Source organism: Ptychodera flava, chromosome 7 (assembly GCF_041260155.1).
Source record: "Ptychodera flava strain L36383 chromosome 7, AS_Pfla_20210202, whole genome shotgun sequence".
Lineage (NCBI taxonomy): Eukaryota > Metazoa > Hemichordata > Enteropneusta > Ptychoderidae > Ptychodera > Ptychodera flava.
Genome location: NC_091934.1, coordinates 45,874,256 through 45,900,849, shown reverse-complemented (window position 1 = coordinate 45,900,849; position 26,594 = coordinate 45,874,256). Strand labels below are relative to the sequence as shown.

At 36.2% G+C, this 26,594-nt stretch overlaps 1 protein-coding gene across 5 annotated transcripts in view; it reads left to right on the top strand.

The window, feature by feature from the left end:
- The window catches only part of LOC139137710 (uncharacterized), a 107,180-nt gene that overhangs the window by 56,160 nt on the left and 24,426 nt on the right, over positions 1-26,594 (top strand). For 4 of the 5 annotated variants that reach the window (XM_070705949.1, XM_070705947.1, XM_070705952.1 and 1 more), the window contains 8 exons: positions 5,122-5,272; positions 6,443-9,144; positions 10,172-10,269; positions 22,353-22,592; positions 23,459-23,678; positions 24,858-25,057; positions 25,734-25,910; positions 26,361-26,552. In XM_070705949.1, the coding sequence (XP_070562050.1) occupies positions 5,122-5,272; positions 6,443-9,144; positions 10,172-10,269; positions 22,353-22,592; positions 23,459-23,678; positions 24,858-25,057; positions 25,734-25,910; positions 26,361-26,552 (3,980 nt within the window). Of the gene's footprint in view, positions 1-1,329; positions 1,520-5,121; positions 5,273-6,442; positions 9,145-10,171; positions 10,270-22,352; positions 22,593-23,458; positions 23,679-24,857; positions 25,058-25,733; positions 25,911-26,360; positions 26,553-26,594 lie in introns of those variants that run through there. The other variant, XM_070705951.1, reaches the window with a different exon arrangement.

Below are 26,594 nucleotides of genomic sequence, written 5' to 3'. Positions count from 1 at the left end.
CTAGACTTGCTCCAGTTCAAGTCTGTGGGCATATAAATATCAACACAGGATAAATTGAAGGAATAAAATTCAACAGGCTGACACGTTAGCGGTAGACTGTTATGTAGATTGTGTGGTAAATGTGATCCAGCCATTAACTGCAGCTGAGAAAAGCCAAGTGACTTGTCTATGGTAAGATCACCACTTGATGACCCCATTAGTTCATTGACCTTTATCACCCTGTGATTGATTTTTGAAATGTCATAAATAGCTCTGTGACAACTATGAAAACTATGAAAATTCCTCCATATTTTTTATACATTTTGTGTATTTTCCTGAGTGAAAAATTAACTATTGTATTTTCTATTTTGGAAATATGTTAGGACCATAGTGCAAAATCCCACTATGGATGATTTCTGGAAAATGCATACTTGTAGGTCTTTTAGAAATGTCTAATGTCCAGTTTCATTTTGGGATTTTATGATTTCAGTAAAAAAAAAATTTGGATTTTTGAGAATTTTCGAGATGATATTATTGCTCATGTACAAGAAAATAGTGTCCAAATGGCATTTGTAAAATTAGATATTTAAGTTTGAATGATTCTACCTTTTTATTTTAGGTTTTGTTTCATCATGACATGAAACTTTTACTGAAATTAAAAAGAAACAATGTACCATATTTTGACTGAAATGTTTCAGACTTTGCCACTTTGTACTCATATTATCTCTGACTTTGACAAACTCCTATGTATACAGGTTTAAATCATCACATGTTACCCATTCATTTGGCAATAAAAATGTGCCTGCTGGGATGTGTGTCTGAGATTACAAGTATGTTTTGCTTGCCTATTGAGTAGCAATTGAGAATACATCTACCCAGGGCACTGTACACGAAAATACATTTACCCAGCTTCTGAATACAAGTCAGATTATGGATACATTGTAAAGTTTACAGCTACTATATTGTCACAATAGCTTACAATGTATCTTTCCTACTTACACAGCTAGTCAAGGATACAAACTATCTGCAGGGGTAGTTTGCAGTTTTTCTGTTCTTCTTGATAATTTTACAGAGATGATGTACTGCAAACATGGTTCTACAACTATTACGGTATACCATGCTTTATATAAGTTTGTACTGCACAGAGTGAATGAAAGAACCTGCAAAAAGTGAATGAGATGTGAAGTTTGATTGTTATGGAGTTGTAAATAGGCGTTCATTCATAGCTGCACACTGCCCAGACAGCCCAGGGTATTTTTATGCTGATTAGCCTAAATCCCGGCTTTTGTGTGGTATATTGTCCTGCACAGTACGACTCGGATGTTTGAGTCAACAGTTTACTACGGGCTAGCTAACTGCTACTACATGTGTGCGTGAGTTGCTTTTGTGTCTTGTGGAGATAGTTTTGGAAACTCCAGAATGTGAAAAAATCTCAACTGTACTCAATATACTTTGGATTAGCTGTAACTATGAAAGTGTTTTACTGTTGTTTGTTCTGTGGTGTCTACAAGTGGTGTATTGAATTCAGTATCACAACTTGGTGAGTACCGAATGCCTGTACAGACTTGCTGTAGCACTAACTGTAACTGGCTATTGAGTTTCATGATCAGCAAGTTATCCACACATTGCTGTAAGTAGCATAAAGTAACAGTTACTGCTTTTGCAATAGTTCATATTGAATTTATTAAACCATGACTGAACTCTGTTGGATAATTTGTACTTTTTTATTCTTACATTTTTTTTATGAAAAAAATCAAGGCAGCTCAGGTCAGTGGTTATGACTACGAAAACATGGCACAGGTCGAAAGTTTACAATACAAAGTGTGAACACAACTCTTTGAAAGCTTTTACCTCTGAGAATTGCCAGCATCTTGGCTGTGTTTGATTTTCATGTCAACTTTTTGTCCAACAAATGGGACAGAAAGTTTTGCCAATTGAATGTCACTGGGAATTGTAAAGACCTTGTGAAGTGGAAAAGTTGTTGTGTATGGCCCATTGGAGGGAAATCCACGGAGAGATCTGATTTACATGATAAGACATCGGAGTATCTGAGTGCCATTCATGCATCAATGGTTTGATTGAGAAAAAAATGATAGCGACAGAGATTTGCCTGAACAAGTTCATGTGTACCTAGTATCTATGGTGATTTAGTAAGATAATGGTCTGCATAACAGTGTCAGGTGCAAGGTATACTGGAACTCTATATCAGCATTACTGTGAATGTTTTGTCTCACTTACCTGTGGTCGGAAATGTGTGTGATCTCATTTTTGTTTAACCTCTACAGTTTTACCAAAAGTCTGAATTTTAATCATGTGTATAGTGCATTCTCACAGCTATTTCCTTGTAAACTTTTGAAGTGGCTGTTTAAAGTTCAACTCAACCTGGCACACGCGTGCATTCATTGTTGTCAAGTATGGTGTTTTGCAGTTTGTTTGAGCCAAAATTGAAGATTAAAAGATTGTAAAAGTTTTTGATAGTTGGTGATAGTCACCCTAGAGACACAGAGGATGAGTTCAAACACTTGACAACCACTTTGTAGTTGCTATAGACGCTGAAAAATATCAATACTTCAAAAAAACACACAAACTATTGACATTATATCATTTAACTCTTCAAAACTGTGTGAAGTGGCTTCCAGACCAGACCATTTAGCCAAGATTCCAGCAAGGAGATTTTTGCGTTTGTATCTAGGGAGCACAGTATGACTGGTTACCATCGACTTGTGACATATATCATGCAATGTTTCACAGCTCATTGCAAAATAAAATACAAAACTTTTAAGGTAGAATGCGCCTAGGGGACAGTTATTCATACTCTCAAATCTTTCCAATTCTTTTCTGCTCTATCACTTGTGGGGGCTCATTTTAAAGCTCTTGCAGAAAGAAAAACTTTCACTTTAATTTTTCCGCCGTAGAGTTAACACAGGAATGGCGGCCATTTTGATTTTCAAATATCACAAAATGTTGGCTAATATGTTTCGCTAGTTCCAAACTTTGCACTGTGATCCTTAATTTTTATTGTTGATTTGGTAAGAGAATGGTTGAAAGATTTATCGAGGAAAGTTTGAGCAAAAGTTTAAGTCTTTCACTTTTTGGGCGCATACTACCTTAAACAGTGAGATATTTGTATCTACATGTGCTGTTTGGTAAGTTGTAAAACATGTAATCATGCTACAAAACTATATAGCTATGTAGAGTGTCATGAATCAAGCTATTGAAATCTGGCTCTTTATAGATAAAGACCCAAAAAGTTGTAGGCCTTTTAATCTTACAAAAGAAATAAAACGCCAGCAAAATTATTTCTCTAAGAGTAATAGCACCTATCAGTAGAGTTTGAAAAAGGAATTGCTGTGAATAGGTTAAAGTTATAAAAAATGGAATATTTTGCAAGTAGGGATGAAGATGTGCTTGCATCTATTACCAGTTTAAAGCAAATCAATGGTTTGTTCACAAAATTTGACAAAGGTGGCTATTTTATGATGAGTTTATGTGAGGTAGTCATGTCACATGAGCAAACAGACCACCATTGTCATCTGAGGTGAACAATAAAATACCGATATTCTTGTGACTTTGTCTCCATGGCTACATTTAAACTTTATCACAGCTAAAATGTCAGTCTTAATGTACCTCCTTTTTTTAAAATGACAGAAAACAAAGTTTTATTTGAGCCTGGAATCACTGTATGCTTCTGAAAACTTTATTTGTGTGAATAAAACATTATTAGACAACGGTATGTCTGTCGTACATGTCTAACTTACCTAGTACCTTCTATCACAAAAAATATCAAGGTATGTGTAGATGTTGTGTCATTGGTGCATTGCCAGGTCAACATCTACTGTAATCATGATTTGTAACACTATACCAGTTCCAACCCTTTCAACAACCCCTCCTCCCCCATTGTGCTGTGTAGAAGTCCAAAGTATTGAGAACAATTAGTCTGGTCCTAGGTAGGGTGAATGATATCGGTATTGATCAGTGTTCCCACGGTCTATTAACTTTGGTATAAACTGTTATGGTGTAGATTAATGAAAAGATGCATACGTCCATTGACCTAAATTTCAAACTCATAAAGGTTTTGTAAAATATGATAAAAAAGTTGATACAAAGATCTAGAAGTCAATTTCTGTGCTGTCATGAAACTGAACTATAACTGAACTTTGCTAAATCTACATGTTATAACTTAAGAGTTTTGTTGGTTAAGTTAGTATGCGCCTCGAAAGTGAAAGACTTCAACTTTTGCTTAAACTTTCCTAGATGAAACTTCAACTATTGCCTTACAAAATCAAGAATAAAAATAAGGGGTCAACATGCAAATTTATTACTAGAGAGACAAATTACCTAACATTTAGTGATTTACCAATATTTGGTACATCCCTATGTTAACTTTATGGGAAATGAAATTTAGATTTTCAAAAAAACTTAGTCAATGAAAATTTTTCGCAGGCCATGAGCTGTAAAATGAGCTGCCACATGTGGTAGACCAGGACAATAGTGAAAAAACTGAGAGCCAGAATATCTGTGACTGTCTCTGAGGTGCGTTCTACCTTAATAGCCTTACTACATGTACTGTATGTGTTCCTAGAGGACAGAAATGTTCTACAATTTTCTGTTGAAATCTCCAGTCTGTTAAAAAAAACTGATAAACATGTAGAAAACATGTGAGGACTTCATAGAATTGTTTGATACTTGTGCACGTTCCCCATGTGTAAATAGTGTGAATGTGTTTGTTAAGAGTACCTGTTCTGTTAAAACTCAACACACCTCAGTGGTTAAGATGTTTGCTTTGGTCTTGTCAGGCAAGTTTACATGCATCTTGTTCAGTGGCTGACTTGAATGTGTCTATCAACACAGAGTGCAGCGTGACTGTCACTTTGCAGAGAGTGTGTGTTTAAGCAACACTGAACAACACCAGCTATTGGTGGTGTGTCTGTCAGGCTGAATTCAGTGAAGTGTTTGTATGCCATCACAGATATTGCATAACAATGCTGGCAATTTTAAGGAAGAGAATATTATGTCAGCATTAACAGTATTGTCTTGTTTCCAGGACGCTCCTGATTATCTTACAGGAAGTTGATCTTTTGGTAACTTTTACAACTTTTTTCAGCAGATGTTTCATTGTGTGTTTGTTTTGTTTGTGTACAGGCCATCCACCAAGATGCTGGGCAGTGGTTGGCAGAACCTCTGACTGCCATTCAGTCTCTCACTGAATCAGATACCAGAATGGCGACCTATCGAAGGGGCAGCTCTTCCTCTCTACATATGGCAGATATGAACAGTGCTACAGATTATCAAGGTAAGTAAAAAATAGCATGAACAATGTTAATTATGTTTTAAACATAGAATCAGTTGATTTTTAGTTTTATGTAAATTTACACCCTTCAGTCATAGTAAAAATTCCCACCACTTCATACACTCTCACAGTCATCACATCAGTAAGACTGAAAAACCCTGGATTCACACTCAACAATGTTAAAAATCAACATAATCTTAGGGAGCTCACTTGCATGACAAAGCGATTGGAAGACCCCTTAGACCAGTGATCTCAAGGTGTGGCATAGCATCTATGAATTGCGGTGTTCCTACAAGACCAAAGACATGCCTTCAACACTGAGGTTCACATTCACCAAAAAGATGTTACTGACATTGTTCAAATAATAGCAATAATGTCTGCAGCTACTGCACCCATCCTCTGACAATGGATGCTATTTACAGGGACCACAGCTATAAAGTTTCATAATATTGTCATGATTTTAGTTCAGAAAACGCTCACATTATTTGATTCATGTCTTTAAAAGTAAGTTGCAGATTCAGCATTGCTAAAGTATTATAGAAATGCAAAATTATTGTTGACAAACAAATTCTAGTCCGGATAAAATTTAATTGTTCTGTAATGATATTGGAAATTACACATTTGCAGACTTTTTTGTCAAGTTGAATGTCATACAATGCAACAAAGAATAACAAACTATATTTTACATTCAGGATATGATGGAGAATCAATTAGATAGGAAATAAATCAAACGTTACAGCTAATTTAGCTTCCATCAATTGTACTTTCAAAATACTTTTAGCAGTCTACAGACTCAACTTTCCACAAAGAGTGAAAATTCTGGTGAGGGGAATACAACTATTCTATGATAAAATTATGAAATATTGAAAATGCTTGTTAATGCTTGTCAGCAAAGTTTGAGTAAATGTTCAACAGCCAGCTGTTCATATTTCAGTCTGCAAATTAATGCTACAGTACATAACATCTCCAATTTCAGCAAAGTATCCAGAACAGTTTTATACACATCTCAGTGTTTTCATTTCTTTCTCTTTGTACTAATTCTTTTCTATTCAGGACAGTGTATCACTATTTATATCAGTTTAGTTAGTAGTATTCTTGTTGTTATCGACATCTGTTGTTAGGAACCTTTACATTTTTATTCAAAACTTTTACATTTTCTTAATTTAATCATAGGAGGTTTATCAACTGCATCGTATCATTCAACATCCAATGTACGTGATCCAAGGCGTCAACCCTACTTTGGATATCAACCATCAAGCATCACCACAAGCCAAGATGATGTCTCCGAACTCTTCCTGATCCCCGGACAGGATAGCTTGATGCAATTACCAGCACAGAGTCGATTCAGTTATGCTTATGGGGAGACAGCTCTACAAAAATACGGCTATGATGAAACAAAGCAGTATGATCATCTAGAACACTCAAGATCACCTCACAGAAGCCCTAATAATTCACCTGGAAGTCGATATAGTTATGCTGAACCCCGTGTCAGTCAATATACCCATGTAGAACCTCCCAGAAGTCATTATACAGAAAGTTTAGATAGGTCTTTTGACAGTTCTAACTACGGAAGCTCTGCATATGCTGATGATCATTATTCTACAGATGGAAGGACGGACGGCATTCGGGAAGAGTATTCCAGGGCTACAAACTTGGAGACTCTCAAAAGAAGACCATCCGAGTCACAACTTATGTATCACCCAGTGCCTTCTGAATCACACGGATATACAAGAAGTGGTGGAAGACAGAATAGAAGCTACAGAAAGTCACCAGAGGAAAGCCATGGTAGAGTCAGTGGTTATGCAGATGTGGATGATAGGAATTTGTATACAGAGCCATATTCCCAGTCATATCACAGAGATGTTGCTGGAACTTATGGAGATGTGACTGACAGTAGAACAACTAGATCTGGCGGTCATGTTGTAGAGGATCAGACAGACTCCTACAGATCCAGATATGGACTGACATCTGACACAGCATTGCGTGGAGATGTGCCTGATGGTAATTCTCACGGCAAAAGTACACCTCATTTCAGCTCTCACAACAGCACTGTGGGTAGCAAGGTACAGAGCTATGGAAATCACCAAGTACATACTGGCCCAACACCATCTAAATATGACTATAGTCACATGCATAGTGATACTAATGGTTATCAACAACAGTATGGTATTGATTATTCTACTAGAGGTAACACACTGACTTCAAGAGTTACAGACAGTCAGCAAACATCACCAAAGTATGTAGCACCCCCAGCTTACAGAAAACACGAACCATCAACCAGATCTCATGTTAGTTCAGATCACCAAATCAGAGACAGTACAAGCTTCAGGGATTCATTGTCAAGATCAAATGACCAAGACTACAAACCATATTCCCAACATCAATATCATAGTGAGTCACATGCATGGAGGGGTTACTCTCCACCTCCTGTCCGGACCACTGACATAAATGACAGCATGTCTTCTCCCAGCAGTCACTTCAATAGTTCTGGAATTTCTAGAGGAAAGTCACAATACAGCACAACAACAAGTGAGCAGTCTCCAAAAGAACAGACATGGACCTATAGTGGTGCATTGGTTCCTGAATATCAGGATAGGGAAATGAAATCTGTGCCTTATCAAAGTGATAACATACCACAATATACAGGTACTCCAAGTCTTTCTGGTGTCAACAATACATCAACCAGACAAAGGGAGGACTTTACACAGAAATCCAGACTTTCATCATATGGTGTCAAAATCGATGGAGATTTTCCACAACGGAGTTACTCTTCCAGGAGTGTCAGTCCAAGCTTGCCACTGGATCAGGATTTGACGGCCAACACGCCATCAGCTTTTAAGCGGCAAACACCGAATATGGACTTGAGTGAAAGGAAAACCAGTCCATTTCACAATCTAACAGAACCAATGAGGACTCTGTCTGACACTGCTAGTTATATACCACCCTATACTGGCTCTGTAACCACACAGAATGGAGAGTGCAAAACCCATGATGATGCCAAAACAGATCCATTGGAAACTCTATACGGGGAGGAGATCAGCCGTACCAATGCCTTGAGTGACTCTCTTAGAGCTCAACACAGAGCATTCAGTAGCTATACCCAGACTAGCCCACAGGGTTTTGAGGATATAGCATACAATCGTCGTCCATTTGTTACGAAGAGTGCATTAAATGTCTACAATGGTGAAAACACAAATACCAGTTACGTTAGAAAAAGCCTGCTGGATTCGCGAGAGGACAGGTACAAAAGCCACACCCATACACAAACAAGCCCTGAGGGCTCTTCAAATGGAGGAATCAAAAGCTCTCCACTCAGGTCCAGTCTCAGAGGATCCCGGAGTTCATCTCCTCAACCACCAGGAACGCCGAGATCATCCACTTCATCAGAAAATCATCCTCTCCGCAAGTCTTCACATGTGAAGTTTGAAACTGATGAAAAAGAAAACATTCATGATCATTATCCAAAAAGTTACCATGGTAACTCTCTCCATAGCAGCTATGATGCAAAGGAGCATTTCAGCAGTATCCATAGCAACAGTCCAAGAGGATTGAGGCTTAGTGATCTCCAACCAAATCAGGAAATAGGATCACAAGAAGGAAGAGAATCAAATGTAAGACTGGATGGACGAAATACTAGGAGACACAGCTCCAGTAGTATGAGTGGTAGTTTGAAACAAACTAATGTGCCATTGTCACCTCCAAAGCTTTCTTTTGGAAGAAGCCAGTCCCTGGAGAGACTCTGTGATGGAAAGTCATCGGAGTCAAGCTACGGTAGCAGACCGCTGTCATCATCCATGAAGATGGCAACATCAGCATCCAGGGAAATATCTGCATCAACGTTACAACAGTTCAGAAAAAGGATATCAAAATCTCAGGTGAGTATTCCATTGAACGAATTGTGATTGGATTCACAAAGTGTTACTTTAAAATTGATTGAAAGGAAAGTACTTACAGTCAAAGTTTGCAACCACTTTGGTATACCAAAAACAGATTGTTATAAGAGAAACTACTAAATTTAATACATATGTGGAGGGAACTCAGTACTATGAAGAAAAAGTTGTAGCATCAGTATAAAGCATTTTGTAGTATTCTTATGTTAGGCTTAGCTTTGCTAGTATTGTGATGATACCAGATAAAATCTGCAACGGTAGCAGCTCTTTCTGCTCACTGTGAGTGGCTCTGCAAACATTGCTGACAATAAGAGAGCCTAACCAGAGAGGGACAAGGTTAACCCGTAGAGTGCTGTAAATTTTCCCGCCATAATTTTTGTGCACAATTTTACCAATTTTTTATTAATTTTGTGTAACTTTTTTTTTTTGATAATTTTTGACCAAATGGACATTACTTTTCATTGGCTACTTGGGAAAAATTCTGAAAAATATTGTGTAGGTTACATTTTATAAAGGTGGCCAAAGTTGACTTTGGTGCTCAAAGGGTTAAACATGTGCTGAACTTGATGTTATAATGTCTCTATCAATACAGCTCAATATTTCACTGCCAAAGATAAATGATGTCATGAATGTACTGTTTAACCCTTTCACAACAATGGTTTGGCCCCAACCATTGTTATCAATGGTGAGTGTGGACCTGTTCATGGGAAACTGAGGGTGAACAGCTAAGCAACGTGTGTGCAGTAGCCCTCTTACCCTGTATAGTAGTCCAATCACACCATTAAAAACAATTGGGTATATACCAAACTCTGGTGGTTAGAAGGATAGATGCGCGTATACAGGTATATTGCAAAATAATTCACGGCAATGCAGTCCCAAGGGCAGACTATATTGATCTCTTGTTTACAGAAATAATGACTTTCTACCTTCAGGTGGAATTCTCAGTGGATGAATTCATGAGGTTGTCGTACCATTGTTAGTAAATTAAGATGTAAATTATTTGCCCTCGCAGGTACAGACAAATGTCCCAATCTACACATCGGCGTTTGTAAGCAAGTCTGGTAGTCATGGCAACAAGCCTATGAAGACTCCTTCCATATCATCAATCAGGTATGACGTAAATATATTTCTGAATTTTTGAGAGCACGAAGCGTGTTACCATCTTACAATTATTGTTCTGAAACATCTTGGCATATTTTGTTCTGATGCTACTCAGTTGATAAACTAAACAACTTGCAAGACACATTCTACTTATATCTACAACAGCTGCATAGTATACTAATTGTTTAAGATATGCAATAGTTTCAATGAGAATATCTCTTTAGTTTTGCTTCAAATTCCATTTGATGAGCCACATATTGGTTGGAAGGGCAATTAACATGAAATAAAGTTTTTTTGTCTGATTGAATTGATTCTTATTTGGTGTAGTCTGCATATTTGATATCGGACAGATATATGCTTGGTGTAGACTGCATATTTGTTATCAGACAGATATATGCCTGGTGCAGTCTGCCTATATCTGGTATCAGACAGATATATGCTTGGTGTAGTCTGCATATTTGGTATCAGACAGATGTATGCTTGGTGCAGCCTGCATATTGATATGTCTGATATCAAATATGCTTGGTGTGAAGTCTGCATATTTGATATCAGACAGATATATGCTTTGTGCAGTCTGCATATTTGGTATCAGACAGATATATGCTTGGTGTAATCTGCATATTTGGCATCAGACAGATATATGCTTGGTGTAGTCTGCATATTTGATATCAGACAGATATATTGTGCAGTCTGCATATTTGATATCAGACAGATATATGCCTGGTGCAGTCTGCATATATCTGGTATCAGACAGATGTAGTCTACATATTTGATATCAGATAGATATATGCCTGGTGCAGTCTGCATATATCTGGTATCAGACAGATGTAGTCTACATATTTGATATCAGATAGATATATGCCTGGTGCAGTCATATATCTGGTATCAGACAGATGTAGACTGCATATTTGTTATCAGACAGATATATGCCTGGTGCAGTCTGCCTATATCTGGTATCAGACAGATTTAGTCTACATAATTTGATATCAGATAGATATATGCTGTACTGTTATGGAAAGGAAATATTATGACAGACACAAATCTCATTTTTGTATGCAACCAATGTTCAAGAGATAGAAAGCAATGTTTTACATACAGGTCTGATCAGGCAGCAGTGACCATTCCATGACAAATCAGAAAGTATGTTGTACTATAACCCAAGGGTATGTACCGGTATGTAACTGATGCAGAATGAAAGCTGATGACGTTTGTATCATTCTTATCATCAGTGTATTAGTTGCTTAGAGTTCAGTAGCTGAAGTAGTCAAAAATGTACTGGTATATATGTATGCTTTTCTGTAGAATTGACAATTCAGTTCAAATATCCTGGTTTGTTCATGTGACTGTGTCTTGTAGAATTTGAAGTGGCATGTAATAGTATACAGATAGCACTACAAAGTTGAAAATTTCAGTGATGATCACAGACTGTCCTGTATAGGCTGCTTTGTCCTGAATGGATTATCTTGTAGATTCTTGTCTGTTTTGGCAATCCTATGGGGAAATCTTCACAATCAGCCATAATGGCTTCGTCTAATATGGATTTCAAAAGTTGTCTTTGTAAAGTGTGTCCAATACAGAGTTCAGAAGTTGTCTGTACAAAGTTTAGTATTAACCGTCACTGAAGACTGCTTGCAATAGAAGTTCCATAGTCTTGGTAGGGCATCTCCTTGAAGAGAATGACTTTGAGATTTTGGAATGAGAGAAAAGTTTAGTTTATCATCAATATTTGGTAGAAAGATAACAGTAGCATAGATCAAGGTGGTCTGGATAGTAAAGGAGAGTTGTAGCTATTTTGCCGGCAGCTAGTAAATTCAATGCAAATCAGGCATTGGGATGAAAACTATATGTCACCATAGATTGTTCAAAAGATGTATTGTCTGTGAATTGTCAAGCAGAGTGACTTGGAACCTAAGACAACAAGATTAATCATTTTAAATGGACTGTTCCTTTACATTTGACCTTGTAGATGTCATGCCCTGGATGCTTGACTTACCACGATCTGCTCATGCATGTACACTACTTTTTATTTTAGCTACTATAGACTATAGTCTATAGAAGCTATTGGGATGGGTATCCGTCCGGCGTCCGTCGTCAGTCTGTATGTATGTATGTATGTATGTATGTATGTCCGTTTGTGAGGCGTCCGTCCACTCAAATATCTTGAGAACCGCAGTACTTACTGATTTGATATTTGTTGTGTAGATGAAAAATATGATTTTGAGAAACTATTTTTTTAATTTTTTGATATTGTTGAAAATAGGCAAATTAATGCCAAAAAAGGTGTTTTGGTAAAAAATCTTCTTCTTCATAACCGCTGGTCAGACAGCTTTGTTATTTGGTATACAGGTCCTAGGGATAACCCAACTTAGATTTGTTCAAATTGTGATGAAATATGCAAATGTGTATTTTTAAGGAATTTTTTTGTCATTTTTGGTCAAAATTTGACTTACATTTTATGTAATTCTTGTACTGTTTAAACCCTATCAATTCACCCAGAAAAAAATAATTAATAAGATTTTAAATAATTGAATTAATTAGGAAATCATCAAAGCCAAAATAATTTTAGTGTGGAATTATCAGAAAGTTCAACTTTTTTTGACAGTTCATAGTGAAATGCTTACCATCTTGGAGGATTAAAACATGTAAAGGCAACTTTCCTGAATCCCAACTTTGATATTCTGAACCACCATTTATGTTATCTAAAAGAAATTGCTCATAATAGTTTGTCATGATAGGGTGGTCAAATAAATAGAGATAGAGAAAGTTCTAATTTCCATTTATGGTTGACTTGGTAAGGATAAAATAAGATTACTCTTTGAGGAAAAAAATAGAGTGGTCAATTAAAAGAGTGGTCAAAGTGATAGGGTTTTTATGGTAAAGCTTGGCTGTAAGATTCCTCATGTGCTATTTATAGCAATTATGCAATCTGTGTAAACAGTGCAATGAAAGTGTAACATGATTCCTTATAATGCTTTTGATGACCTTGAACTTCTTAAGTTTCAAACATTTGTCTCTTCAGTGTGCTTTCTCTGAGTACGTACAGTCTCAACTTATTCAACAGAACTTACTTACAATGTTAATTTGAAAGTTAAAATGTGCTTGGTTAATAGGATGAAAATACTGATAAAGGTAACCAGCTCAAGATTCTTTATAACCTGACAGATATGCTGTTTTTTTATGACTTAATCTTGATTTAAGCAAGTCTTGTTTACTTTAATTAGAATGTAATTAACTCTGGTTTATTTGCTATTATAGACTAATATAGTCTGATGAAATATGCAAATCTGTATTTTTAAGGAATTTTTTTCCATTTTGGTCTGGCCATCCTGAAATGAGCTATCAAAGATATCCACCTTCTTCATCAATACATGTGTCACAAAAGGTTAATATAGCAGAGCTCTGTCAACTGTTGAGTCGCTTGTTAGTCCCCACGGACACCGTCCGGGGGGACTTATAGGTTTGGTCGTGTCCGTGCGTGTGTGCGTCCGTGTGTGCGTGCGTGCGTCCGTCCGTCCGTTCACGCAGATATCTCAGAGATGCAAGGAGCGATTTCATCCAAACTTGGTACAAGAATTACTTCATATGTCATACAGATGCACGTCAATTTGTTTTGTGATACGATCCAATATGGCTGCCAAGCAGCCATGTTATTACGATTTTTTCATGTACAGAGCCATAACTCAGACACGTTTCAACCGATTTTATTCAAAGTTGGTACAAGGACATTGACCAATGTCATAGATGTGCACGTCAATTTGTTTTGTGATACGATCCAATATGGCCGCCAGGCGGCCATTTTGTAACAATTTTTTCATGTACAGAGCCATAACTCAGACACGTTTCAACCGATTTTATTCAAAGTTAGTACAAGGACATTGACCAATGTCATAGATATGTACGTCAATTTGTTTTGTGATACGATCCAATATGGCCGCCAGGCGGCCATTTTCTAACGATTTTTTCATGTACAGAGCCATAACTCAGACATGTTTCAACCGATTTTATTCAAAGTTGGTACAAGGACATTGACCAATGTCATAGATATGCACGTCAATTTGTTTTGTGATACGATCCAATATGGCCGCCAGGCGGCCATTTTGTAACGATTTTTTCATGTACAGAGCCATAAGTCAGGCATATCTCAACCGATTTTATTCAAAGTTGGTACAAGGACATTGAACAATGTCATAGATATGCACGTCAATTTGTTTTGTGATATGATCCAATATGGCTGCTGTGTGGCCATTTTGTAACGATTTTTTCATGTACAGAGCCATAACTCAGACATATTTCAACCGATTTTATTCAAAGTTGGTACAAGGACATTGAACAATGTCATAGATATGCACGTCAATTTGTCTTGTGATGCAATCCAATATGGCCGCCAGGCAGCCATTTTCTAACAATTTTTTCATGTACAGAGCCATAAGTCAGGCATATCTCAACCGATTTTATTCAAAGTTGGTACAAGGACATTGACTTATGTCATACATATGTACGTCAATTTGTTTCATGATATGATCCAATATGGCTGCATGGCAGCCATATTGGTTTCAATTTTTTCGTGTCCTTAGCCAAAACTTGGGCACGTCTCAACTGATTTTATTCACCGATTTTATTTAAACTTAGTACAGGGACATCGACCTATGTCATTACATATGCACATTGATTTGTTTTGTGATACAATCCAATATGGCCGCCGTGTGGCCATTTTTTCCGATTTTTCATGTCCAGAACCATAACTCAGACATGTATCAAGCAAATTTATTCAAAGTTGGTACAAGGACATTGACTTATTTATACATATGTATATATGTTGTAAATACTGCATCAAACTTTATGAAATATGGTACAAGTGATAATCTGTTAAGTGTTAGGATTGTATGCAAAAATGTTTTGCAACATCCTGTTGATTAATTCCTAGTAGACTCATTTTATGAACTTTAGGATGGTGGCCTACTTTGGTTTTATGTTTTAATCACCATAGAACTCATTCTTGGCCATTGAGTGCCATCTGTATCAAAGTAATTTATCACAGACCTAATTAATGAAGAGGACTCTATCCTCTCTGAGGACATGTAATCAAAGTACCCATTAACAAGGGGACTGTGTCATCAACGATGACTTGTTTTTTCTAAACCGCTGGTCAGATAGCTTTAATATTTGGTTTACATGTCCCTAGGATGACCTTAGTGAGATAATTTCATACAGTCAGGAAATACTTAATTTTGTATCCATGTCTATAGTAGCTTCAGGGACTTTGGCCCTATTTTTCTTCATTCTGAATATTTCGTATCCATCATAAGACTTTGCAAAGAAGTGGAAATCTTCTTGAATAATCACGAAAACTTTGAGCTTAAAAAAGGGTAGCATTTATTGTGGAGAATAATGGGGAAAAACAACCCAAAATTGACAGTGTGTTATAGTCACACCATTTCACTATTTTAAATAATACATATTATGATGAATTTACATAGACATCTTTGAAATGTTGAATAAAAATGGATCTTAAAGCTAAATAATCAGGCCAAGTCTGCAACTTTTGAAATTTGAAGTTGAACTTAGTTGTACAGGTGACACATTGCCAACTTTTACGTGTTTCAACTTGTCCGTATACTGCGCTGGAATGGAACAGATGTTTTGGATCACTGTAAAACATGGTTTGTGCGAAAACAGACCAAATAGAAACACAACTGCAAACAGCATTTGGAAGCAGAGATGAAAAACAGACGTGTTAAATACAATGCAAGGATAAACAAAGACACTGGAATGTCAGAAACAAGTTGTATGTATTGTTTGAATTTAAACAATGGTAATTGTTAGTATGGCCACTACTGGTAGACACATATAATGCTGTAATTGCCAGGAGAGCTAGAACTTTGTGTTGTGAGTTGTTGAATTGGACATTGTAGAAATTTGAAAATCTGAATTCCACAGGGACAATATATCACTTAGGATCAATTCTGTACAAGACTGCAGACATGCTGCTTAGTTGAGCACCAGCATTTAAACCCTGTCGCCCAAATCATCATCCCAGTAGAGAGATCTAACCATATCATAGGAAACATTACGGCTGCTCTTAAGGGTAGTTGTCATTCTTGACACCTCAATTTTGTCAAATGTAGGTCTTGCAAACAATTAGATTCATTCAAAATACGATGGACAAGACATTAACCCCGTTTTTTGCTCACAGTTGGTATATGTTTTATCATGCTACTCTGTTTGTCACTACAGAACAAAAATTTGTACAAAATCAGACTCATCAATTAAGCTGTAAAAAAGTTCCAATACTTTCAATAGAGATTTGAAATTTACTGTTTGCAGTAAATGTCATAAAATTAAGACTTTACCAGGTGTAAGCCGTCAGAGTGTATAGCTTTCACTTGCTGTTGTCATGGTGACTACAATGAGGTGTAGAATATTCGCTGTGAATGGTGTTTTGGCAAGAACCCAGCCTTTTGGCAAGAACCCAGCCTCACTGAAAACACTACAATAGGCCATCTATTGCCATTCAGTGGCCACTTCTGCATTCAGCCTACAAGATCTAAGCCTTATTGTAATTGGCTCTTTAAGTTTGTTACAAAAGGATGCAGCCACTTGTAGACCAATAACTTGCACTGTTATGTACAGCAACAAGCCTCCAATGCTTCTTAGACACTGTCATAGAAACTTAATCTATGTTGCTAATCTTTTGAACACTTTCACAGATTTTCAAAGTTTTTTGAGATCCTGCTGGCAAATTTTATACTTTCTCGCACTGGTGACTGCATAGTAAAAACTTATAAATTTAAAATTACTCTGAGCAACTTCTAAAGGAATAAAATGAAGAAGTATTTGTGGTATGTCACAAGTTCTGAGGTCAAGATTTCTTCAAAGATTTAACTCTCCACATGCGCTTGATTTATCACACTTATTGAAGTACTAGACTCAATTCAGTGAAATACGATCCACCTGTCCTGTACTACAAGGCACTTCACCGGTTTTATGTGTTCAACTCTAACAACAGACCTACACAGCTCATCCCAGAATGCAATAGTATCCAGGCTAGTAGCGTTTTTGTCATGTTGCCATGGTGAATGTAAACAAGGTGAAATTTCTTCTCTGTAATTTGTGTTCCTATTTTTCTTCATGCTGGAATTGAACTCAGAAATTTTTTGTGATCAGAAACTTACAAAAATAATTACAATTTCTTCTCTGTTTTATAAAAATTCTCTTTCATTCAACACTTTTGATATGATCTTCAAGAATGGGAAAAGTACAATTACAGTACCTCTTATAATTCTGTAAAAGTTTTATAAGGTTATAAACGTATAGTTGTCTTGAATTCTAAAGTTTTCCATAATGTCATTGTAATGCACAGCTAGAAAATTACAGTGTTCATAATGTCATTTTAACCCTTTGAGTGCTGTAATTTTTCCCTCCAAAATTTTAGTGCAACATTTTACCAATTTTTATTAACTTATTTGTAATTATTATGATAATTTTGGAGCAAATTGACATAAGTTTTCATTTACTACAGTATTAAATCAAAATGCTTTGAAAAATCTGGAAAAAATTGTCTTCATCAGAAAAAAAAAATTGTCTGCATTATGTTTCTAAAGGCTGCGAAACTTTACTTTGGTCTTGAAAGGGTTAATCAGCACATCATCAATCTGGAATTAAATTAAATACTTGATAAAACTGATCAAGAAGTGTAGAGCCCCACATTAATGATTTAGAATCATCTGAAAAAATACTTTGAAGCAGAAAAACGAAGGCTACTCACTTAGTTGACAAAACTCAAAAACAAATTTTATCATGTTTCAACTTCTGTCTTTTCAACACAGTACCAGTGAAACTTTACACCAAGTGGATGTTTATGTTTTGCATAGTCTGCAGGTCAGCTTGGTTCAGACACAAATGTTAAGAATGTCACTTGTTCTTCAAAACAGTTAAAGCATTCATTGGGTACAAATGAAAAATATTGTAATGAACAAGTCATGGAGGAAAAGTGTATAATCTTCCCATACATTGAAATTGTAAGAATATTCTCATAATTTAAGGTAGTACACACCTTGAAATAGTAAGACTTTAACATTTGCTTAACCCTTTGAACGCCATAGTCAATTTTTACTGCCTTTATAAATGTAAGCCAAACAATTTTTTTCAGATTGTTTCCAAAATTTTGATCAAAAAATGGTAGCCAATGAAAAGTGATGTCTATTTGGTCCAAATTTTGCAAAAAAAAAAACAAAAAACTATGAAAATTTTTTAAATTTTGCGGGAAAATTTACAGCACTCAAAGGGTTAAACTTTCCACAGGGAAACTTTAAATCATTCCCTTTCAAATTCAAGAATAAAATCAGAGATCACACTATGCAAAATTTAGTATCAGAGGAACAAATTACCAAGTATTTACCGACACTTGACAAATTCAAAATGGCCGCCATCCCTGTGTTAACTCTATGGGGAAAAATTAATTTGCAATTTTCACACAAATAAGCCAGAGAAAACTTTAATTTCTCCATGAGCTTAAAAATAAAATCCAACAAGTGGAAGACCTGAAAATTATTGTAAAAGTTTGAGTGTGCAAATATCTGTCCCCAAGGTGTATTTGACTGTAATTTAAAGAGGCACTCCCACTTGGCAACATTTTTAAAACACATTTTTTAAGTGCCAACGGTCGATATTTGACGTGGCGACTGCGCACGGATTGCGAGATATCGATAAAAACATGTCATTTCCCGAGCGTATTTTTCACATCCCGAAGTTTCTGATTATGACCCGAAATCCCCCGAAGGTTTGTTGTTGTGCTGATGGACGATATTCTAGGGAGTCCAAAAACGTTCGAATGACGCAATTAATTTACCTCCAACTGCGAAGACTTTATATACATCATTATGCCTTTACCTCAGGTAATTTTTTTTTAAACTTCTCCTTAGTTTTTGTCGTTTTCATTATTCTCAATCAGTTGTATTAGATTTTTAACCAATACCACATAGATATCAGTTTTTACGTGTAAAATATTAGCCACCTCTGATGACTACATTTTGTCGTCTGCCACACAGTTACGCGTGGTTCGATACATAGCGGCTGCCACATGGTATGCGTCTATGCATACCACGCGGCGGCCGCTATGTATCAACCAAACGTAACTGTGCTGGTCACCTATGCGAATTCTGGTGGAATCAGCAAACTTTGTTTTTCGGGTTTTTTTGCCGGGTCAGTAAGACTCGGGTTTCTCCCAGCGCCGAACGTTCGATGTTCGGAAGCTGAATTTAGGTGGGCCACCGGAATTCAAACTTTTACTTTTTTGAAGACATGTTTTTATCGATATCTTGTGATCCGCGTGCAGTCGCCACGTCAAATATCGACTGTTGGCATTAAAAATGTGCTTTAAAAATGTTACCAAGTGGGAGTGCCACTTTAAAAAGTGATCACTTCATGCGTCTTCTCAATATTCTTTAATTTATCATTCATATTCAGGTTAGAAATCCATCAATATTATTGATTGTTTTATCATTGTCACTAATTAATTATTCTTTACAGAATTCCCAGTCATGTTACAAGTCTTTCTATAAAGTGAATATTACAAGGAATTTTTTCAGCCAGAGCAAAATAAATGAATAACATTTAAAATATAAAAATTGTAAAGAGTGTATTGCCTTTCTGATTTAAGATATTAAAATGTAGGCACAGGGTTCTTTCCCTCACCCATCACATTTAAAAAAAATCAGCCATGTTTGTCAGTCAGCAGCTGTCAAACTTGAGCAGCTACATGTATGGCCTAAACCAGCCCAGACAGATATAGGATCATTTCTGTATCAATGTATTTGAGCTTTTCAAAGCCTAGGGAGCAACTAAAAAATTCAAATGCGTATTTGCATAATAATAATCTATTTCATCATGTGTCTGATGGCTTAAGCAGAGATGGGATTGTCTTAAATAGTCAAATCATCATACTTGCTATCAGTTACCACTATGTTTCTTGTTTCTGATACTACATGTATATGAAAATTATTACCAATTATCGTTGAAATGTTGCTTTCTGACCATTGTGAAAATAAAGATGATGTAACAGTTATCCTTCACATTAATATTCATTAATTTGCCACAGTATTCTAGATGCAAATGATATTTCATAAAGATAATTTGTCTGATGTATTCCTTCAGCCTTAAACAATGAGCTAGACAAACAATCATATGTGTCTTTATTGATGCCAAGGTACACATCAAAAAAGATTATTGTGTTTTTTCCACAACAAAGAACCAAGTATTAACTTTGTGTTGACATTTGACCATATTGATTTGTTTTCATCGATGTCTTTAAAAATCTCTATTGTGTGCATACCGATAATGTCCAGCAGGATACTGCAATAGATTGCGGCATTGATATAGATAGGCTCTGTAATCTCTCTTCAAATTAGTTATCAAATAGAAAACACAATTTTGCCAAAAGATCAAAGTCCATGTGACTGAATGCCAAAAATACATCAATAATAGTTACTTTTTTGCAACATTCAAATTAGCAACATTTCAGTTTTGATCAACCTGGGTGAAATCATAGACCCTCAAGAAAAACAGGAGAGGGTCTATGGTGAAATATTGTCACTTTGTCATAAACAACTGCATCATGAAATCTTAATATCACAAGAGTAATTTGAAGCAGATTAATACTTAACTTTACAACTATTTCATTTCATAATTTGCAAAGTTTGTGAGACCAAGCAAGGCATTAAAATTTGACGTAGTGTAAATTCTTTGTCATTAAATTGAACTGCTATATTTCACAAAGGACAATTCTTCATTTTGTAATTTTCTTCTGAAAAGCAAGTATGAGCAGTTAAGTTTATTAATGTCGTACACTTCTAAATTTGCGAATTTCTACAAAGAACATTATTCATTCACTCAATTTAATTTCCTCCACTTTGTAAGTTGTATACATTTTCAGCCAGACAACCCTAGTTACCATAACAACTTGTCAGTAAGGTTTGACATATTGCGTATTTTTCAGTTTGTTTCCTTGGGCTATTTGTCAGGTATGAAGGGCTACTGTAGCTTATTAAAGGTACGCACAACAAAAGTGAAAGACTTAAACTTATGCTCAAACTTTCCTAAATGAAATGTGTAACCATTCTCTTACCAAATCAAAACAAAAACCAGGGACCACTGTGCAAATTATTGGTACTAATGAAACAAGCTATCTAACAATTGCTGGTATTTGAAATTCAAAATGGCCACAACCTTGTGTTAAATCTATAGGAGAAATATAGTTTTGAATTTTGAAAATTAAGAACTAAGAAGGTAAAAATTTGTTTCATTCCAAGAGCCTCAAAATAAACCCTTACAAGTGGTAAACAAGAAAAGTAATGTAAATATTTGAGAGTCGGAATATCTGTCCCTGAAGTGCATTGTACCATAACCAATCTGTACCTGTACTTTCTTGATCAGTTTGTTGCAAAGAGAAAAATCCTTCTTTAATGTTTCATCAGGACCTTTGAAGAATTCCACAAATTATCAACTTTACAGTGAAAGTAATGTTTCATGTCTCTTAACATTTCACTGTGTCAACTTAGTCCGTAAATCATGATTATTATTCCAGCATGTTCAGAAATTTTCTCAGCAAATTAAGAATCCACACACTTTCCCAAAGTGTTTATAGTTCGCATACATTCTGTAAAATACGGGATGTGTACACAAGTGTAAATGCAAGATTGTGTTTCCGGTGTTGGTTGTTGTTGCAAAAATAATTGCAAAATAACACAATTGGAACTAATTTGGGAGAACAGCATCTCATCAAAAGTGTTATGTGTCCTACAGCTGATAGTTGCAATATTACAAAACCCATAAAACACTTGAATTGCAAAAAAAGAAAAGCAGATGAGCTTAAATTTGCTGATTAAACCAACATTCCTACTATATCTTATCTTACCAAATTAGTTCCAATCATTTTCAATAATAATCAGTACTTTCAGAGAAACCAAATTCTAGAGAAAAGAGTCTGTGTTTGTAATAAACAGTACAAAAAACCCTTAACTTTTATGATCAGGCATTTAATTTTTGCAAGTATAGCTTTCTCAAATAATCAGTTCATCTGTTTTTCTGATTTTTAGCATGAGTCCAAGTGCAAGTTCAGTGCCAAGTTCAATGTCATTACCAACACGGCGTAGTCTCAAGACATCAAGCAGGATGTCATCAGCTCTCTGGGCGATGAAACTGATAGAGCTGTTGCATAGCAACCCGGCTAGTTGTCATGAAGAGCTGGTTGTCAAGGCAAGGTGGTTCAGGAAGTGGTACACTAATGTACGCATCATCAAACGTCTCAAAATTGAAGAAAATCAGAAATTGGAGCAGTAAGTAAATTTTTTAAGAATTCAGAATTACATCAGCATTACATCTAACTTAACAATTCATCAAGAACTCTAACTGGTCAATTTTATTAATTGTAACACACTTCGTCCAAACTCTCTGCTGTGATTCGTTAATTTATGGTCATGTGGTATGCATCATTTTGTCCCTGATACATGCAAAGAGCAAGGTAAACAGTTAACAGTTTCTGAACTGTTAACCGGTTAACAGTTCAGAAAAACTTTGAGTTGGGAACTTTGAAAGTGCCGTCTATATACGTGGGCTCATTCTCAAAGGCAAAATGAAGATGGTGATATCGTCTGCAATAGAGACAACTAATGATAGCTGAGTGAACATCTTGATTTTTCAATGAGAAAATTGGATGAAGTGTGTTACAAAAACAATATTTACAGGCCATATTAGGGTAATAATTTACATTTATTTCCCCTTGGGCCGGAGAGTTACCTACCCAAAGCAGTCTGTGTCCCTCTGCCTACAGCCTTGTGAAACAGACTGTTTTGGGGGTGATTCTAAGGCCTTTGGATACCAGACGTATGCTGTTACCTTCATGGCCAGTAAATTTGTGTGTACTTTAAGGTGACCAAAGCTGCATGCTTGTGTTCTATGCTGATCAACCAGTCTGAAAGCAAATGCAACATTTTTGACCAATCACAATCTAGACATTATCAATCTAACCAATCGCAGTCCAGATGCTAAATAGTGAATGGATATGCCACCAGTCACATTCCAAATTTTATTCAAGTGATCATTTATAGCCCTGGTGTTGAATATATTTTTTATCATCCCAACTGGAGATCTGTTTCCCCTCTTTTGTACTTCAATTGAACTTACTTCAATTTTCATCCTCTAGAGCGGCAGATTTCTGGCGAAAGAAGATGCTTTCAAAGTGTTTGTCACGTTGGAAGAATGAAATCTCCTCAAAGTTACTAGCAGCTGATACTCTTTATCAAAGACACATGTTAGCAAAGGGACTTGCAGGGTTGAAATATGCTGTGAGTCAAAGAGTGCAACAGTCTGAGTCTTTGGCAGAGCAACAAAAGAACAGAATGCTACTACGACACTTTGAAACGGTAAGTTAACCTGGTACCCATTTACCATCAAGGTTTAACCCAGACCCTGTGTTATCACTGGTGATCTGGCAGTGTTAAGTTAACCTGGTACCCATTTACCATCAAGGTTTAACCCAAACCCAGTGTTATCACTGGTGAGTCTGGCAGTGTTTAAGTTAACCTGGTACCCATTTACCATCAAGGTTTAACCCAGACCCTGTGTTATCACTGGTGATCTGGCAGTGTTTACAGGGGATTGGAGTGAAAAGGTCAAGTCACGCTTTGAACTAGAGACAGATTTTGGAAGGCTATGATGAGTTCAAATAAGCAAGTGGCAGTTGATGGACAAATATCCTGGGCACCTTTTTAATCCACCAACCCTACAGGAGCTAGGTGATAACTTGTACACAGGTTAACATTGACACAGTGAACAGAGAAGAAATTTCATGTAGAATTGTATGGAGCATAGACAGGACTTCTCCACAAGTTTTTAAGAGCGCCCTCTATGTTCTCAATTGTAAATGCGCTGTTTTTATCTTGGAAGTTATGATAAAGTTTTCTTTCGCAAAGCATGTCCTTAACAATCTTGTTTTCATCAAAATCTATAGAAAGTGAAGTAAATTCAAATGAAATAAACTAATTAAATTTTCACAGACCAGCTTGGAATGAGGACATAGATTAATTGTTTTAATTTACAGTGTCATCAATTTGTTCAAAGTCACCTCCAATATCTTCATATAGTTTTGTGTTTTTCTATGTATTGCGTCATTAATAAAATAGAGTTTGATATAAACAAAAGTGTAAACCTGGAGCAAATGAGTCAAGTACGGATGCAAGGATGGGTTACTTTCAGTTCCTTCATATATGCATATATCTTGCCAAGTTTGTATGCGTCTTAGGTCCTTGAATTTTAAAAAACTTTCATGGAAAGTCGCGTAAAATGAAACCTAGTCTTGAAATTGGCAAATACAACAAAGACACGGTAGATGTAGCATAGAGGTTTCATGGAATTTCTATTCAAACATACCTTGACAGTGGTTGTTTTCATAAAAAACACTCCTAGTTACTTTGTGTGTGCAGACCCTGACTTTGTAGTTACCATGTAATAAACATCTGTTGTGACATTTTGTTGCTAGGTTACCATTGTTTAAATTTACGAGCTTTGCTTTGATAAAGCATCATTTTGTTTATTTGTTACAGTGGAGAAATACTTTCCAAGAGCAACGACACGAGACTCTAAGACATGCATTCCTGACATGGCAACAGTTGAAAGTGGACGCCGTGAAGTGCAAAGAATTGGCGGACAAGGCAGATAGACGAAGAGTTACAGGTGCTTTCATCTCATGGAGAGAGAGACACAACACTACACAGAAAGATGGACTGGCAGGTTTACATTACAAGTAAGTATTTGTAGATTACAGAACAAGAAGCACCTTACAATACCAGTCCAGTGCCTCATCACTTTCTCCTCAGAGTATTGAAAATCCAAATAAATCGCTAAGAATATTAAGCCAAAAAGTGGCTAAATGAATACTGATACCAACTTGATATTATTTTAAAGTGTTTTTAGAAGAGATAAGCTAATATAATGTTATGTCTACTTTAAGGTCTTTTTCATGAAAACATCACCATCATACACATATCATACCGTCTTTGGACGAGACATAAGAGAAGTAGAAAAGCTGAACTGTGGCTTGATGTCACACGTTCTCTGATTTTGTTGAACTGCTCCTTACTATTATTGTCAATGAAAAAAATTCAACAGCATACCATGATTTGTCATAGGAAACATCAGTCTGTTTTGAGTTAAAACATATGAAGGAACTGCCTCTGACTTCTGACACTTTCTAATAGAAACTGCTTGCATTATTATCAAACCATTCCTGTACTCACAATGATGAATCTCCAACATTAAATTTTTTTGTCACACGGGAATTATAATTTTTAATCTGAAAATGACAATCTTAGGACAGTAAACTCATGCATTACATCATAAAAGACCACAAGACATAGTAGCAATGACAGCAAGCAGTATGATACATTTGCTAAGATTACAAAATCTTGTCAATTTTGCAGAGTAAATCTCCTCTCTAAGGGACTTCAACACTGGAAGCTCTACACGGCTGAAAGGCGTGTTAAAACAACCCAGAATGAAATGGCCAGAGTCTATTATGGTGAGAAGACTGTAGCTAAGTTCTTCAGATTGTGGAAAATTGAGTTCCAGAAACATCAGATAGCTGAGAATCATCACAGGTTAGTTGCATGTTATGTTTTTCTTTTCTATGACATTATTTTGTGTTTTGAACTGACTGATGAAGAAGGCCAACATTTAAAGCATTGAAGAAGTCGAATAAAATTGCCATCATAGTGAAAGAAATATGACCCTATAACTGTGTTTCACTTTTCTTGTGTACATTTTTCACTGTGGATATCACACAAAAATCACTACCAATCTTTTAAAAGTACAACTTAGCCATGAAGCAGTTGTGTCTATTGAGCAGGTTTTTCCATGCCTACTATGTTGTACTAATACATCCCAAGTTTGCAAAAGGAAAGAGTAAACTTTAGAATTACTGCAAATGTGTGGGAAGCTCGTAGATAGTCAACTACCAATAAAAGTGACAACGCCCCCATCAACTATCTCTAAACTGTTCCACAGCACTCCTACACCTCAATCTCTTGTCTCTGTTGTTTTTTTCTCAGTGAGCATCTTCTAGCATTGACATTCAGTGGTTGGAGGAGAAGCATGTCAGTGCTGAGAGCTGAAAGACTCCATGACATCAGTGCAGCCAAGGAATTCCACAGGAATGCATTGCTGAAAATCTACTTTGTGCAGTGGAACACCAAACTGAAAGAAACAATGATGAAGAAACTCATGGACAAAAACAGACTCAAGTATGTAATTCACTACTGCCACAGTTAACCAGATTACCCCAA